The 16,944-nt window shown below is 46.2% G+C and overlaps 1 protein-coding gene and 1 long non-coding RNA gene across 2 annotated transcripts in view; both read left to right on the top strand.

The window, feature by feature from the left end:
* Positions 1-4,252: 4,252 nt before the first annotated feature.
* The window catches only part of LOC103130404 (scavenger receptor cysteine-rich type 1 protein M130-like), a 13,446-nt gene continuing 754 nt past the window's right edge, over positions 4,253-16,944 (top strand). The window contains exons 1-5 of the mRNA XM_016665885.1: positions 4,253-4,524; positions 4,801-4,981; positions 5,327-5,386; positions 6,577-6,858; positions 16,719-16,940. Coding sequence (XP_016521371.1) covers positions 4,930-4,981; positions 5,327-5,386; positions 6,577-6,858; positions 16,719-16,940 — 616 coding nt within the window. The 5' untranslated portion in view covers positions 4,253-4,524; positions 4,801-4,929. The remainder of the gene's footprint in view (positions 4,525-4,800; positions 4,982-5,326; positions 5,387-6,576; positions 6,859-16,718; positions 16,941-16,944) is intronic.
* Positions 12,614-13,184, top strand: LOC103130400 (uncharacterized). The gene is made up of 3 exons (XR_475207.2): positions 12,614-12,668; positions 12,790-12,918; positions 12,989-13,184. It is a non-coding gene; the product is annotated as an uncharacterized LOC103130400 (long non-coding RNA).

Genomic DNA, 16,944 nt, shown 5'->3' on the forward strand with positions numbered 1-16,944 from the left:
ATACATGGACACTCTTCACCAATATATGAACAAAGTAGCTGCTGTCAGGATTGTCCTGTATGAGATGGAGAAAGAAAACATGTCAGACGATGTGGACAAGCTGTAGTTCACTACTTAGTCAACCTGAAGAGTCTGAACAACATGGAGGAGCTTCACAGCCTGAAATCCACGGATGCATATAATCAATTTTCAATGGCTTTGTAAAGGACATACAAACACGGTTCTGGTCACTGGCGGAGTGAGTACATGTACATGTGCTTCTCAGTTCCAGAGCAGGACTGTTTTAGATGAGCCTCTATTCCAGAACAGCTGATCCAAATGATTGCATGACCTCTTCTGCAGCCATCAAGTCCTGCAGGCTGTTAATCACCCTCAGATTCAATCCAGGTGTGGCAGAAGGGAAACCCCTAAAACATGCAGGACAGGGGGCCTGAAGAACAGAATTGAGAAACACTGCTGTGTTTTACATAGACCTGGCTGCACCCGGACATTCCTGATACCAATGTTTCCACCAAGGACTACCGGACTGTTCGGGCTGATGGGGATTGCACTGAGAGCGGTAAGCAGAAAGGAGGCGGGCTTTCCGTTCCAGTAAACAACCGTTGGTGCAATCCTGCTCATTTAACGGTGAAGGAGAGAATCTGCTGCCTGGTTGGTCTTCGTCCTGTCAATGTTGTCGTGGTGACTGCTTACATCCCTCCCCCTGCTGACCCCATGGTGGCCTGTGACGTCATCCACTCTGCTGCAGCTCACTTGCAGACTGAACATCCAACTGCATTCATGATTATCTCGGGTGATTTTCATCATGTCACCATGGACAAAACCTGCCCAGCTTCACTCAGTAAGTGAGCTGTCCCACCAGAGAGAAGAGAACTCTGGACCTGCTGTATGCTAATGTTAAGGATGCATACAGTTCCTCTCCCCTCCTTCCACTCGGACGGTCCGATCGTAACCTGAGACCCACTTCAGCCCATGTTATATACCTCTGATGAAGAGACAGCCTGCAACCATGAGGACAGTGAGGACGGGGCCACTGACTGGCATGAACTCTGTGAGCCGGATGTGGAGGACATCGATGAGCTCACTGAGTGCATAACTCATTACATCAACTTCTGTGTTGACGCCGTCATCCCTACTGAGACAGTTCACTGTTACCCACATAGCAAGCCCTGGGTAACAAAGGAGATCAAGACCATCCTGAATGAGAAGAAGAGACTTTCAGAGATGGCAACAGGGATGATGTGAGAGTAATTCAGGTGAAGATCAGAAGAGCTAAGGAAGATTATAAGAGGAAGCTGGAGAGGAAACTCCAGCAGAAAAACATGAAAGGTCTGGAGAGGGATGAGGACCGTCACCGGGTTCAGATCAGCAGGCTGAGGAGCGGTTGAATGAACTCGACCTGTTTTTCAACAGATGTGACACTGCAGCGCCTGCACCTCCTGCTCACACTCCCATCATTGCCACCTCCCACTCCTCAGAGACCTTCATCTCACCTCCTTCCCTCCTCTTCTCCTCAGTGACCATCCCCCACCCCTCAGCTGGCCACCTCTACCTCTAGAGGAAACATCACCGCCGAAGATGTTGGAAGACAGTTGGTGAGACTCCACCCTGGCAAGGCTGCAGGCCCCGACGGTGCTCAAATCCTGTGCTGTCCATCTCTGTGGAGTCCTCCAGCATGTCTTCAACATGAGCCTGCATCCCTGTGAGTCCAAGGACTACAGGCCTGTGGCGCTGACCTCCCACATCATGAAGTCCCTGGAGAGACTCGTCCTGGAGCCGCTCCGGACCCTGGTCCAACCTGGACCTCTTGCAGTTCACCTACCAGCCAAAACTTGGAGTTGAGGACGCCATCATCTTCCTGCTGAACCGTGCATACGCTGACCTGGACCAGCCAGCGAGCGCCGTGAGAATTATGTTCTTTGACCTCTCCAGTGCATTCAGCACCATCCGTCCGTTTCTACTGGGTGAGAAACTGACGGCGATGCAGGCGGATCCTGGACTGTTATGTCCAAAAAGGGCACAACATATTTGAGGACACAGAGGCAAGAATGAGGGTTCAAAAATTGTTTTATTTTTAAAAGTCTCTCGGAATTTTCTTTTGGTCCAGCTGTGTAGATCTTCTGTAAAGAAGAAAAAAAGAGAAATAAATACCCTCATTTCCCCGTGTCCAAAAAAAGAGAGAGAAAACAAAACCCTGAAAATATTAACAGAAAGTTGGACCTGGTGAGCCGATCAAAAAGAACAAAACGGTGAGCAGGGGGCCGACCCAATACAGGCCCATCGAAGCCCCTTCTTGTACCGGACTAAAGCCCAAAAAGAATCTACTGCAAATAAAGAATCGAAAACAGGACAACTGGTCCCACCAGGCCAAAATCACAGTGAAAAAGCAAACAAACAAAGGCTAACAGCAACCACCGCGTAGCAGGCTGGACGTCTGCGGCCCACAGCGACTGGAGACGACGCGTCCCGGTGGTGGAGCGGAAGGGCAGGTCTCACAAACATCGAACACCTGCCCGTTTGTAGGCGGACCAACAGCCACAACTAAGAAATGATCCAAACTCCAAAATATAGTAAAAAACAAAAAGTCATTCAACTAAAGTGTATAAACAACACAATCTAGAAAAATAGACAAAAATAATTATAATGTGCCCGAAGCACATAACACCCCGACCCAAAGTGCTCTAAAGCCAGGACCAACGCCAGTGCCTCCTTCTCCATGGCGGAATACCACCTCTGACCTCTGATGTTGGTCAAGTTGCTTTGAGAAATAAGAAACCGGATGTTCCACCCCATCAGTCCCGTCCTGGAGAAGGACGGCAGAATCACATGCATCCACAGCTCATCAAAACCAGGCAGACAACACTGCAGCGTTAACAAGCAAATTCTTAGTTTGCTCTAAAGCCGAGAGACATCGACCAAATAAAAGCCACTTTAGGGCTAAGTAGGTCTCTTAAAGTGGCAGCTACAAGGAAAAGTAATTACAGAACCCCCTGTAGTGACCGGACATTGCTAAATAGCATCGTAGCTCAGTACGACTGGTGGGAACAGGAACAGACGATATAGCCTCTACTTTAGCCACTGGTCCATGTGAGGACTGTCTAAGTGGCAGACTCCAGCTCATGCGCCTGTGGCACTGTGTGTCAGACAGTGTGGTCAGCAACACAGGAGCTCCACCAGGGCCTGTCCTCTCCCCCTTCCTCTTCACACTCTGTTCATCCGACTTCAGCGACTGAGACCCGTCATCTCAGAGGACTCAGCTGTGGTTGGTCGTATCAGAGAGGGTGATGAGACTGATGTGGACTGAACCACCTGCAGCTCAATGTGACAAAGACCAAAGAACTGGTGGTGGATCTGAGGAGGAGGATCAGGGCGCCGCTGACCCCAGTTACCATCCAGGGTAACAGGAAGGGCCAAAGTCGCCTCTACTTTCTGAGGCAGCCGAGGTCCTTCGACATCCGGTGGACTTTGCTCAGGATGTTTTATGACTCTGTGGTTGCCAGGGCCATCCTGTATGCTGTGGTGTGCTGAGGCAGCAGGCTGAAGGTGGAGGCACCAACAGACTGAACACACTGATCCGGAAGGCCAGCGACGACGTTGGAGTGGAGCTGGACTGTCTGACAGTGCAGAGAAACATCCTGTCCAAGATGGAGGACATGTTGGACAACAGATCTCATCCACTTCATGACCAAATACATGAATCGCTATGGTCGTATTTGTATTATTAATATTTAATATGTTAGATGGAATAAGCAATTTCCCCTTGGGGATCAATAAAGTATATTTTATCTGCCTGCCTGTCATGTAGCTACGTGTCCTAGCTAGTTCAGCAGTAAGTATTACACAGACATGGGTAAAGCGTTAAAAATGATAATTAATAGTTTTAAAGTACTTATGTCAGAACCAGGCGAGAGCTCATTCTAAGCTTGTGGCTTGTTTATTGTCATTGTAGCAACTCCATAGCAACGGCCTACCAAGATGGCTGTCAGTTACAAAGTTCCCAGAAGTTATACGTTTTAAAATCCTTCAGGTTGCTGCAGATTTCTGTCCAGATTTGTTCCTCAGTGGATGATGTTTGAGTATCTTCTCAGTTTTCATCCTCTGCTCTGTGANTCCGGAGAGGAAAGTCAAAGGAAAAGCTTTGGGAACAGAGACGGTAACAAAGGTTAATGCTCTAGTAGCTTATCAGTTGTAGGTCTTGTACCAAAACTTCTTTAGTTGCTAGGAAACCGAACCTCTGCATTACTTTTCTTAAATTTATTTATTGTTGTTATTGTACAAACCAATCAGTCATAAAACTGGTGGAATTGTAAATAACCATAAATTAGTTAATTGATTTATTAGCTGGTATCCGTTTGTGCCTGTTGCATTTTGGTTTTAACTGTTTGATGGTTTGTGCTTTTATTGTGAAGGGGAAACTTCCGGTTTAACTGTTAACACAAAGGCAGCTTAACGACCAAAAGACCGAGGATAGGTTGGAGCTGAAATGTTTCGTGTTGGTAGCAGCCCGGTTTATAGCAGCACACGGTTTGGGTAAGATGTTAGGACGTCCATGTTTTAAGCATTATTTTACTAAAACTGTGTATCTGTTTAATTATATGTTAAAATAATAATTTATTTTTAGATTCTAACCGCTCAAGCTGTAAATGTTATTTTTTAATTGGGTAAACAGTCAGACCAGGCTTAATGGTTTTATTTTATGGTATTTTTATGCTCTTACGGTGAGACTTTATGGCTATTAAACCTGGATATTCACAGTAAAGTTTCCTTCATGATGCCAATGATTTTATTTTTCATGCTCAGCCGTTTTTGAAAGCAGAAGAAGAGAGTTGGAGCCTCTGATGTTTCACTTCCTGCTGCGATGCAGAGTTCAGTCTGAGAAGAAGAAGAAGAGGTTCATGTGGAGGATCACCTCCTCGCTGTGACACCAAGATGAAGCTGCTTCAGTTCCTCTTCATCCTCCAGCTGAGCTCGCTCTCTCCAGGTAAACTTTACATTCACAGGCTGAAAGGCAGAGCTGGAAACAGCAGGACTGCAGCTGTTACCTCCAGATGAAGATGTTACTTTGAGCTTCAAAGTTCATTTGGAATCTGTTTTTATTCAGGATAAAATGTCCTCACAATATTTGATTTCTGTTCAGGTTTGGTTGAACAAAAATAAAGATATTTGAAGGTGGAGGTCAGGCAGCTCTGATAGTTTCCCTCAGACCACAAACTGAATAATGAAGCTCAGCGTGTCGCTCCTGATTTAATGTTCTGGGTGTTTCTGGAGCTTATTGCTCCATGCTGCTCTTAAATTAAAAAACAAATCTCCCTTTTTATTGTTTCAGTTCTTCTTGATGTTTTGGCTCCAGACCCTCTGACAACAGAGACACCTGAAGAGTTTGACTGTGAGTAAAACATTGGTGGGCAGCTATTCCACCGGACAGACCCAAACTTCTGCTGATCCGGTTCCAGTGGTTGATGTGAATCATGTTAATCGTGTTTTCAGGGTGGATTGTTACTACAGGGCCAGATTAAGATCCTTTTCAATAAAACGTTGTCATGCTAGGATGAGGTGGCTTTTGACCGTATTTTGCAGAGCTGCAATGGAAACTCTTTTTTTGAAATATACGTGATCACCTGGATGTTACCAAACGCAAAAATGTCATTGGGAAATAGTAGTATGCATAATGGATAGGTTTATAGATACATTTTCTGTTAATGGTTTTAAATGTATATTAGAAGGCTGAGAGGTTGCCAGGCGACGGTACTTTTCTGTTCCAGAGAGCAGAAAATGATTCAGAGCAGAGGCGTCTGCAAGCGGAGATTTGATCCCAGGAGAGAGAAGTGTTGAGCGGAAGGAGAAAAGTTTGAGAGAGCAGAGTGAATATTTGAAAGAGAGCAGCAGTTTTGAGTACAAGCTTTGAGAAGAAAACTTTTAATGAAATCCTGCTTTCAGACTGAAAATGTGTGCTCTCAAATTATGGCAGAAAAATCCCCCATACGCTTCTCATAAAATGTTTTGTATCCATCGTGTTGAATCCATCACACTTCTGTAAAATAGCCGACTGCGGCTCCGTCTACACGACAAAGATCCAACGAAAAAGGAATTTTTGTTTCGTTTCTACTAATACGTTTTAATTACAGTCTTTGTTTACACAAAATGGCAGAAATCGAAAAGGTGACTGGGTAAATGACGTATAATCGAAAAGTTATTAACTGATTAACGCTTGTGTGTGAGAAGACTGAGGCAAATGATAGACGTTTTACGGGTGTGTGGTCGGTTGGACCCCATTTGTAAACACAAGGGTTAAGTCGTGTTTTAGATGGTTCTTGAAAAGCTAATCAGTCACGGCGCACAGTGAACCGGTTGATGCCTTACAGCTGACAGCCGCTCCTCTCTCAGGTACTGCAAACCCCGCTAAATCTTTTAGGGGTAGCAGTACCCGACCGTACCCCCCTACTTCCACCCCTGATTCTATGTTTCTAAAATCCTTCAGGTTGCTGCAGATTTCTGTCCAGATTTGTTCCTCAGTGGATGATGTTTGAGTATCTTCTCAGTTTTCATCCTCTGCTCTGTGACCCTCTGTGCCCTCAGACGACCCTTACGTTCATCACCTCGGCAGCACATGCAGGTGGACTCTCAGGATGCCTGGGAACAGGAGTGGGGAGGCGGTTCCACTCCCACCGGACTATTTAGACACTCTGGCTGACCAGATCTGCCAGGACCTGAAATGTGGAAAAGTTCATGCTGTGAATAAAACCACACCGCCTCCCAACATGAAGTGCTACCAGCAGTGTCTTTTCCGGGATTGGCGTCTGCAGAAGTGTTTACAGGTAGAGATGGCAGACTGCATCGTGACCACAGAAGTGGTCTGTGGTAAGACTTTCCTCATTCTTCAAGAAAAAATGTATTTGTGTTGTTGCAAATGATCTTAAAACAAGGAAGACTGGGATGCTGTGGTGGTGCAGGGGTAGAGCACAACCCACCTAGGGAGGCCTTAGCCCTCGACGCGGCTATCCAGTCCCGGCCTGATGGCCTTTGGTGCTCGTCTTCCTCCTCTCTCAGTTCCCACTTTGCTGTCTGACCACTTTCAAATAATGGCTACAAAACCTTTAAAGGGATCCACAATTAGTTGCAACAATAGACTTTATTTTAGATGTAAAAACAATACAGTAAGAATACTGTGCGCTGTCTAGTTTTTATAAATTTTAATAAAATATTGTCACAGGAACGTCGCCATGTTGTTCATGCTGCAATGCATTCTGGGTAAATGACGTGTAAAGGTCCAACTGCCTGGCTCCTCCAGCCAAACAGTGATGAGTACCGTTATTAGCCTTTTTAATTTGAACCGGATCAGAAGGTAGAAATAACAAGAGGTGATGAAGAGGAGGAGCAAACAGAGGAAGAGGAAGAGTTGGCCATAGGAGCTGCTGCTGCCTTCAGGTTCATCATGAAACAATGAATGAGACTCACGTCTGGTCACTGTGCGACCCGGTAAGTGGTTCTGTAGTTGTGAGTCCGGTCTCCTGGTCTGGTCTTCGTCTGGGGCAGCAGTAGTGCCGCCGGTCCTTCTGCTGCAGAGCTCCGTTGGCTTCCAGCGCTGTCACTCTGATGTTCCTACCAGCAGTTTTTGCTCTGGTGGCAGTGGGGTTTAGGCGCTTTGTGGATAAAAACTGTCAGCACGGCATTTATTTTTAGCTCATTAAGGTAAAGATCATCTATTAGAGCCTTTGTCAGTTTTGGTTGTACAAATGATTCAAAGTCTTCTGGAGAAAAATGTTGAGGACACAAATGTAGGTGCTTCAGAAGTTGTTTGGATTCAGTGTTCTGTCAGATGAGCATACTGACTCTAACCCATATTATTATTATTACTATAGCCAACAGTGACACTGTGTGGCGTTATTTAAAATTACACCAGTCAAATGCAACATGATAAACTTGGAGAAGTTACAAAGTTACAGTGCAGAATGGACCAAACCGCATCATCCAAACCGCCACGGATGAAAAATATAAGAAAAGATGTAAATTTTTTGAAGCAATAATGACTTTTGTTGTATCACAAGCTGCAAGTTTTTTAGTTAATAGGAAAATTAACTGCATGACGGAGCGTCTGAAGGGGGAGCAGTCCTTTCTGCAGCCATGACCCTCTGGAACCACCTGCAGACATCCTGGACAGGTGTGGACAGCTTCCACCACCGAGTCCACAGGGCTGACTGTCCCTCATCATGTTGATGCTCAGCTGACATCACTGGAAGCAAAGTCCCATATTGTCAGTCAGGACTCCATGTGTCGCCTTTTCATTCATCGGTTTAAATCTCAGCAGTGGGACCAGCAGACCAGGGGCCTCATGTATAAACACAGAAAATGTGAAGCTCCATATTTTACACACAAGTCGGCATGTACAAAAATGAACTTTGTGTCAAAGTTTGCGTAAATATACACACACTTTTTCCCTGCTGTGTAAATGTGCAGCAGTAATGCAAAGTTTTTCTGTGGACAGTAATAAACTACAAAGTGTCAAAACTCACATAAATCCACTGAAATCTGATTCAGTTATTTAGACCAAGAAGCATCAAACCTGATGCTTTCTAATGATTTTAATATTTTAGTGTTTAAACGATGAAACTGATCCACATTTATCCTCAGACAATAAGCTGAAAAATAGAGAAAATAATCTAAAGGAAGGTAAAACGTCACTCTGACGTGAATAATAACTTCCTCAGTTTGTCTCATGAAGATGTAACTCATCGTCTGAAAGCATCTGAGGCTCATTTCATTCTGACTGGAGAGAAAACAGGCCGATCAGCAGATGGATCCACCAGGTTCGGTTCTGATCAGGAGACGATCAGGTCCATCAGCAGCTGATCCAGGTGAGCCGCTACCTGAGGAGCTTTGGCTCTGATGGAGAACATCTGAGGGATTCAGAGGAGGATTGATCACAGATCAGATCCATCTGATGGTCGATCAGCGTTTAGATTCATCCTGGAGCTCTGAGCAGAATGCTCAGCAGGTCCGACCCGGAGGCTCCGCTGCTGCAGCAGGACCCGGAGGCTCCGCTGCCGCAGCAGGTCCGACCCGGAGGCTCCGCTGCCGCAGCAGGTCTGACCCGGAGGCTCCGCTGCAGCAGCAGGTCCGACCCGGAGGCTCCGCTGCAGCAGCAGGTCCGACCCGGAGGCTCCGCTGCAGCAGCAGGTCCGACCCGGAGGCTCCGCTGCAGCAGCAGGACCGACCCGGAGGCTCCGCTGCCGCAGCAGGACCGACCCGGAGGCTCCGCTGCCGCAGCAGGTCCGACCCGGAGGCTCCGCTGCAGCAGCAGGTCCGACCCGGACAGCTTTACTCTTTACTTTTATTTATTTTTATTTTTGTCAGGTGACCTTATGTGCCCTCAAAGCACCTTTGAAATAAAATCTATAATTACTATAAATACCTATACTTCTACAAACGAGGCCGTTGCCATGGTTACTGCTTCACGTGGCGGCAGACTTCCAGGTATTTATACTAACTTACATTAAGATGTTTTCATGGAGGCGACAGGCGGAGCAGCAGCTGCTCTAGTTCCTGTAAGTCAGGATTTATAAAGGAAAGGTGAGCAGCCAGGTGCGCACGGCTTTAGATATCTGGATTTTTTTGTGCACCGCAGTTTTCTAAATTTGTACGCTAAGCTTTCATATGGAAACTGCGCAGTGTTTATACATCAGGCCCATGGTCTCTAACAGAATCAGAACGTGGTGATCTTTCATCGTCTTTACAAACATTTACGTCTCATAAAATACTGCAGAGACTTTTTCCTTCTCTGTTTTGCGTCCTTTATCTGCCCAGCTTTGTTCTGTGTCCAGCATTATTAATCTTTTGGAGCCTCTCTTTGCACATCTTCCGAATTGCAAATCATGCATCTGGTCAACTAGTCTCTCAACGCCTGTCCATCTATCCATGTTCTTCCTCTTATCCGGGGTTGGGTCGCGGGGTCAGCAGTGTAAGAAGGGAGGCCAGACTTTCCTCTCCCCAGCCTCTTCCAGCTCCTCCAGGAATCCCAAGCCGTTCTCAGGCCAGCAGAGAAACATCATCCCTCCAGCATGTTGTGGGTCTTCCTCTGGGTCTCCTCACCAGGGAGGCGTCCAGGAGGCATCCTGACCAGATGCCTGAGCCTCAACTGGCTCCTCTCTACGTGGAGGAGCAGTGGCTCCACTCTGAGTCCCTCCTGGATGACCGAGCTTCTCTCTCTAAGGGAGAGCCCAGCCACCCTGCGGAGGAAACCCATTTCGGCCGCTTGTATCCGTGACCTCGTTCTTTAGGTCATGACCCAAAGCTCATGGCCATAGATGAGGGTGGGAACGAAGATCGACCGGTAAATCGAGAGCTTCGGTGTTTGGCTCAGCTCTCTGTTCACCATGATGGACCGGTACGGCGCCCGCTTCACGGCAGACGCTGCGCCAGTCCACCTGTCGATCTCCTGCTCCCTTCTTCCCTCATTCGTGAACAAGATCCCCAGATACTTAAACCCCAGCAGAACAAGGGAGACCCCAGGAGGGGCACTCTCCAGTACTTCCTCTAAGGACTCCAAAAAGGCTGCATAATCTGATCTGCTGTTCGGCGCGTAAGCACAAACAACAATCAGAACCCATCACTCCCACTCATAGGTGGAGGGAGGCTACCCTCTTGTTCACCAGGGTGAATCCCAAAGTACAGGCACCAAAATGGGGGGCAAACAAGTATGCCCACTCCTGCCCAGCACCTCTCACCAGGGGCAACTCTGGAATGGAAGAACGTCTAACCCCTCTCAAGGAGACTGGTTCCAGAACCAAACCCATTTGTTGAGGCAATACTTACTGTTTCTAGCCAGAATCTCTTTACCTCACACACCAGCTCAGGCTCCTTCCCCACCAGACAGGTGACATTCCAGAGAGCCAGTTTCTGTAGCCAAGGATGGGATTGTGAAGGTCCCCACCCTCAGCCACCACCCATCCCATGCTGTACCCCTTTGGACCCTCCCACAGCTGTTGACCCCATGGGAAGGGGGACCCACAGTGACCTTCGTCTGGGCTTGGGAACACTGCTTCCAATGATTGCGTGCATCATAAGGGGTCTTTGGGCTGCACTTTGTCTGTTTCCTGACCTAAGACCTGTCTGCTTTGGGTGACCCTACTAGGGGCCCATGACAGCATAGCTCCTAGCATGACTGGGATACTCCACCACGATAAGGTGGCAGCCCGTGGAGGGGGTCTCTCAATGCAACTGATAAAATTTTCTTGACGAGAACACTGGCTTAAGGGACATGCAGCTGGATGCATGATGGATTCCTGGGAAAAGTGGAAGATAATGTGTCTGTCCATACTGTCAGTCGAGGATGTAGAAGGTGTGAACATAATTGGATTTTTGATAAGATTTCTGCGTTTTGGACTTGGCAGTTACCTGGCATAAGATGTCGGCAGCTGTTCTGACCATTATTAGGTTGCCTGGCCAGTGTGAGGGAGTACAGTGGATACTCAGACTCAGATGCTATGCTAGTAGAGCCACAAGCTGGATGTGATTCTTGCAGAAAGTCACAGGCCAGCTCTGGACCCTGGAAATCTCTGGCAGGATGGAATCGACCTTGGAGGAGTTCTAACTGGGCTTGGCGGGATTGACCTACTAATTTGGCTGATTGGAATCGCCATTGAGATGAACCGGTAAGACTAAGGCAGACAGAAAGTTAAGAGTTGACCTGACTTAAAACCACTTTGGCTACATGAACTGGCTCCCCTTGTTCCTTCTGGATGTGAACAAGAAGATCTGCTCCTACCATCCTTTCCCTCTCTGTGGTTCTGTTGGAATCTGCCACAGATAAACTCTTCTTCATTTATCAGGGACTATGGCTAGGAGTAGACCTGTCCCGATAATCAATAAATCGATTAATCGCATCAAAATCAATTAAAATGAGCTTGATAATAAGTCAGGGCGATAATACTGCTTGCTCTCTCTCTCTTTCTACCAGATTTGATGACAAAAAGCTTCACTCCTCCCCTCTTGTTTCCTCAGTACCGGCTTCATGCACAGGGAGTTAAAGCCTCAGTTTTCCTCCACTCGGCCTGAACACAACACTCAGCACAGATAGTGAAAACAACAATTTTCAACTTTCTTGTGTAGCGTTGCTAGTCTGCGTGTGCAAGCTGGAAATTTCACATGAACAAATCAGGCTGTTTGTTCGTCATGATGAGAGCAAGAGTCTGTCGCCTCAATGCACAAACTCCATAGAAATGAAAGGAGAGGGAGCAGCGCCATCTCCTGTCACCTTGTGAGCATTACCTCAGATACCTGCTGGGCTCCTGGTGCCCCAAAACAGAGAGCAGCATAAAGCTAGAGAGGCGGAGCGAACCGGGGAAACGCTGGCCTGAAAACCGAACAGGAGGCAGGGAGGGAGCTTTGGATGCAAACTGAATGCCCCTGGTGAACCAGTGAACCGGTGAACTGGTGAAGCTGATGAACCAGTGAACCAGTGAAGCTGATGAACCAGTGAACCTGATGAAGCTGATGAACCAGTGAACCTGATGAACCAGTGAAGCTGATGAACCGGTGAACTGGTGAAGCTGATGAACCAGTGAAGCTGATGAACCAGTGAANTAAACCTAAACATTATGGATTAGCTTGAATCTTTTCTTTTCCTGTTTTCCCTGCAGATTCGAAGGCGTTTTTTGGAGTAGCCACAGAAGGTGTGACTGAGTTGATGACCACATCGTCAGTCCATACAAAAAAAAAAAAGATCCATAGTTTTAGGCATTTGAGCTGATTCTGTAAATCTTAATATATTTGATGTTTGTCCATTGCTGCCAGGTCCGAGATTCATTCGTCCTGCAGGCGATCTGACTTCACAACATTTCAGCATCATATTTCTGTCTATTGGGCTTCTTGTTCTTGTTCTGCTGAGCATGGTTTTCTGCCGCGTTTACTGTAATTGGCACGGTAGGTCCTTCTCTCCTAAAGGTCGAATCTGCAGCAAATCTAGCAGTAAAGTTGCTTTTAACATCATTAGCAAAGTTGAGATCGGTGAGGACAACGGAGCAGACGGTTTGAACAACCTGCGGACGATGAGGAGGAGACGATGAAGATGGACCAAAGCTTGAAGACGTGTCGGCTCTAAAATACTGATTATTGTTAAAAATCACTAGTAATAAAAGGTATAATAAATTTTTATCATAAAAAAGGCTAATTAAAAATTAAATAAAAACTATTAAACAAAAATAAAGCATTTCTCACTTCATATTTGTTGTGTGGGTCATCAGCATCGCTGTGGATGCTAAAGCCTCGTCCCCTGATCTGCTGAACTTATAGTTGATCAGCTTCTGATTTGCTGACAGCTTTGATTGCTCCAATTATCTGCTGGTAACTGTTGGAGCAGCCATGTGAGGAATATTAATCCCACGATCCTCTACCCACTTCCAGCAGCAGGAAGACGAGGCGCTTCAGACGGAAACGCTGCAGGATCTGCTGCTTTCTGTAGCCGTGCTTCACCGGAGAGGACAGATGGCGCTTCCTCACTTTCACTTCATCCCTCCTCTGCACAACAACACAGCTGTAACCCAGACAGTCAGACAATATCTAACGAAGAAAAATACTATCATGGAAAAAAATTACTTTAACAAGAGTCTGGATGAGAAGAAATAGGAAATGTATTAAAACCTTGCAAGGTGAGAACAGAAATAGAGTCAAGGGGAATGTCAAGTCTGCTCTGACCAACAGTGGCTCTGACTTCCTTTTATAGGTTCTGGTCAGAGAAGAGAGACTTGATTGGACAGTCCAATCAAGTCTCTCTTCTGTCAAGTCTTTCTGCTCTGTCCTTTGAAGGAGGAGGACGCACCTTCTCTGTCTCCCTGTCCTCCCCATCTTCCCTGCTCAGCGTCTGTGTCCTGTGTTTTCAGAGTCTTTCTTTTGAAAAGCTTCCAAAGTTGCAAATTATGGATCTGGTCAGCTGGTCTCAACGCAATTGAAACATTTTTTCCACTGGGAAACCGGGTAAGGGGGAACCTTCGTGTCCCGACGGGACATTCTTCACTGGATATACGATGGATTCTGGATGGAAGTGGAAGACCGTGTGTCTGACGATGCCGTCAGTCGAGGATGTTGAAGATGTGTAGATGATTGGATTCACGATAACAGGGTTTCTGCTTATTGGAGTTGGCTGAGCCGCCTTTTAGCCACTTCAAGGCTGTAGCATCAGGGCCTCTATCTGATGCTACACTTTTAAAAACATAGTCAAATTGTTCTACACGGAAGTTTTCTTCACAAATGTTTCTAGATGTTTTAACCGTGGTGGGAATGACATTTCTGATGATTTTTTTTAGGTCTGATGCTTTTATTGTGAAGGGGAAACTTCCGGTTTAACTGTTAACACAAAGGCAGCTTAACGGCAACCAAAGACCGAGGATAGGTTGGAGCTGAAATGTTTCGTGTTGGTAGCAGCCCGGTTTATAGCAGCACACGGTTTGGGTAAGATGTTAGGACGTCCAGGCATTTTGTCACTATAACTGCGATTTGCCTAATTTAATGCTAAATGAAATGTTATTTTTAAGTAGCAAACATAAACGGCTGTGAGAGAAGGCTCTTGGTGTTCAGCTGCCTCTGTTCCTGGGTTCATCTCCAGCTCTCACGGTGAAACCGGGGCATGAATTCAGTTACATTATTGGTCCCAAAGAGAAATGTGATATTATTAATCCATCAGTAAGGTGTCATCCTTCATTATGCTGCAAAGGATTTTATTTTCATGTTCAACTTGTTTCGAAATCATTTTTAAAATATGTTTGAGTCCGATCTGCAACTGTCGGTTAAAATGAGAACCAACAACTTCATTGACAAAACCAGAAAGTAATTAAACGTTTTGGAACAGATTTCCTGTCCTTTATGTTCTGCAAATGTTTCTGCAGTTTCTGTAATTCACTTAAAATCACGTCTCTTTGGTTTTCTTTGTTATTATTAGATAGATTTTATTGCAGACTCAAAGTCCAAATCACTTTAAAAAGAAAAACAATGAAATAAGAGAATAAAAAGTACATGAAGAGACCCCGAACCATTCAGGAGGCAGTCGTACCAATGTCTCCCAAGGACAGATGAGTATCTTGCTGCACTATATTTAACAGGATAATTCTGTTATCAGACTGGTTTAAACGGCAAATAGGTGAATACATAAGCTTTCTTCAAACAGCCATCAAAGAGCTGATCCAACCAGTTGACTGGCTCTGGTCCACCTGGGCCTTTCTAACAAAATCTTAACGCATCGCTATAAAACATCTTGAGTCTGGAGGCTGGCTTCGTTAAAGCTGCACCACAGATGTGCTGCATACAGCGACGTAGAATATGACCTAAACAAGTTCAGGTTGACTTCATCAGGACAGAATCCAAACTTACGGACCGGACATTTGGCTGAGCACATTTGAACCTGACGGTAAATGTCCCCAGCATCAGACGGACGGTCTGCCAACACATGACCAAGATGTTTGACTTGATTTGAGACGTTCAGTAAGATCCCAGACAGCCTGACATCAGGGGACGCCCTGTTTTTGTCCTCTTGAGAGCGACAGACCAAATGAGACTTCTGGATGGACTGAATTGAACGTCATGTCGTTCACCGTATGCTGAACACACATTGAGCAGCTTCTGAAGACCAGCTGAACTTGGACTAAACCCACTAAGTCATCAGCATACATGAACTGACTTGTAATTGTATCTCCAACCATACAGCCAGTTCTACACAGGTTCAGCTGCTTGGAGAGCTCATTCACATAAAGATGAATCAATGCAGGGGGTAAAATGCTTCCTTGTCTGACTCCATTACTGACACAGAAGGGAGCAGACACACAGTTGTCCCATTTGACCTGCACAGTTTGGTTAGCACACCAACAGGACAGACATCTTACTATGTATTTAGGCACAGCAGCTTGGCACATCATTTATTGCTTTAAATGATTTTATTTTTCATGCTCAGCCGTTTTTGAAAGCAGAAGAAGAGAGTTGGAGCCTCTGATGTTTCACTTCCTGCTGCGATGCAGAGTNAGTGAAGCTGATGAACCAGTGAAGCTGATGAACCAGTGAACCAGTGAAGCTGATGAACCAGTGAACCTGATGAACCAGTGAACTGGTGAAGCAGCCATGTTATAAAACAGTATCAACTACACAATATAACCAACTGCACCTAAAATGCACCGATGCAGGTTTGCTTGCTTGGGGACCGTCCTGTTGACAATCACTGAGTTGCAGTGGTGGTTTGTGGTGTGTGCGACATGGGCAACCGCCCAGGACAGCATCATGTGGGGGGCTGCCCCCTCTGCCCCTGCCATCAGCTGGAGGACCTGAAAGTGAACAGTGCCTAATGCAAAGCCCCTCAATCCCCTCCTAATTTTTCATATTTAAAATGCCAATCCTTTTAAATATTGGCTAAATGTTCTTTCAAAATTAGTTGGACACCTTAGGGTTTATTTGCATTGTTAGACCATTTTTATGCTATTAGTTGACAATGGTCTCAAAATGACAGTATTATCATTAATTCCTGGGACCATTAGTCATCCAGCAAACTGTGTCGTGACATGCCTCGCTGGGAGGGCTGGAGCAGTGTTCACAGACTTATGTACAATGCACACACACCTTTTCCAAGGCTATAAACACACACACACCCTCAACTCACTGGCTTTGCTGGCCACTTTTCAGTGAAACATTGGATTGTTTTCAGGTGTGACCTTCCTGCTTTAACATCCTGCTCATGTCGTCTTCAGGTCATCAGTCCGTTCGGCTGGAGGGACATGAGGATCAGTGTGCCGGGCGGGTGGAGGTATGGAAGGACGGGAACTGGGGCACGGTGTGTGACGACAGATGGGACCTGAGAGAAGCCAAGGTGGTTTGCGCCCAGCTGGGCTGTGGGACCGCTCTCAGGGTGACGGGTCAGAATGGATTGTTCCCTCCAGGGAGCGGACCGATTCACCTAGACGAGCTGAACTGCAC

Source organism: Poecilia formosa, unplaced genomic scaffold (assembly GCF_000485575.1).
Source record: "Poecilia formosa unplaced genomic scaffold, Poecilia_formosa-5.1.2 Scaffold631, whole genome shotgun sequence".
In the NCBI taxonomy this organism is placed as follows: Eukaryota; Metazoa; Chordata; class Actinopteri; order Cyprinodontiformes; family Poeciliidae; genus Poecilia; species Poecilia formosa.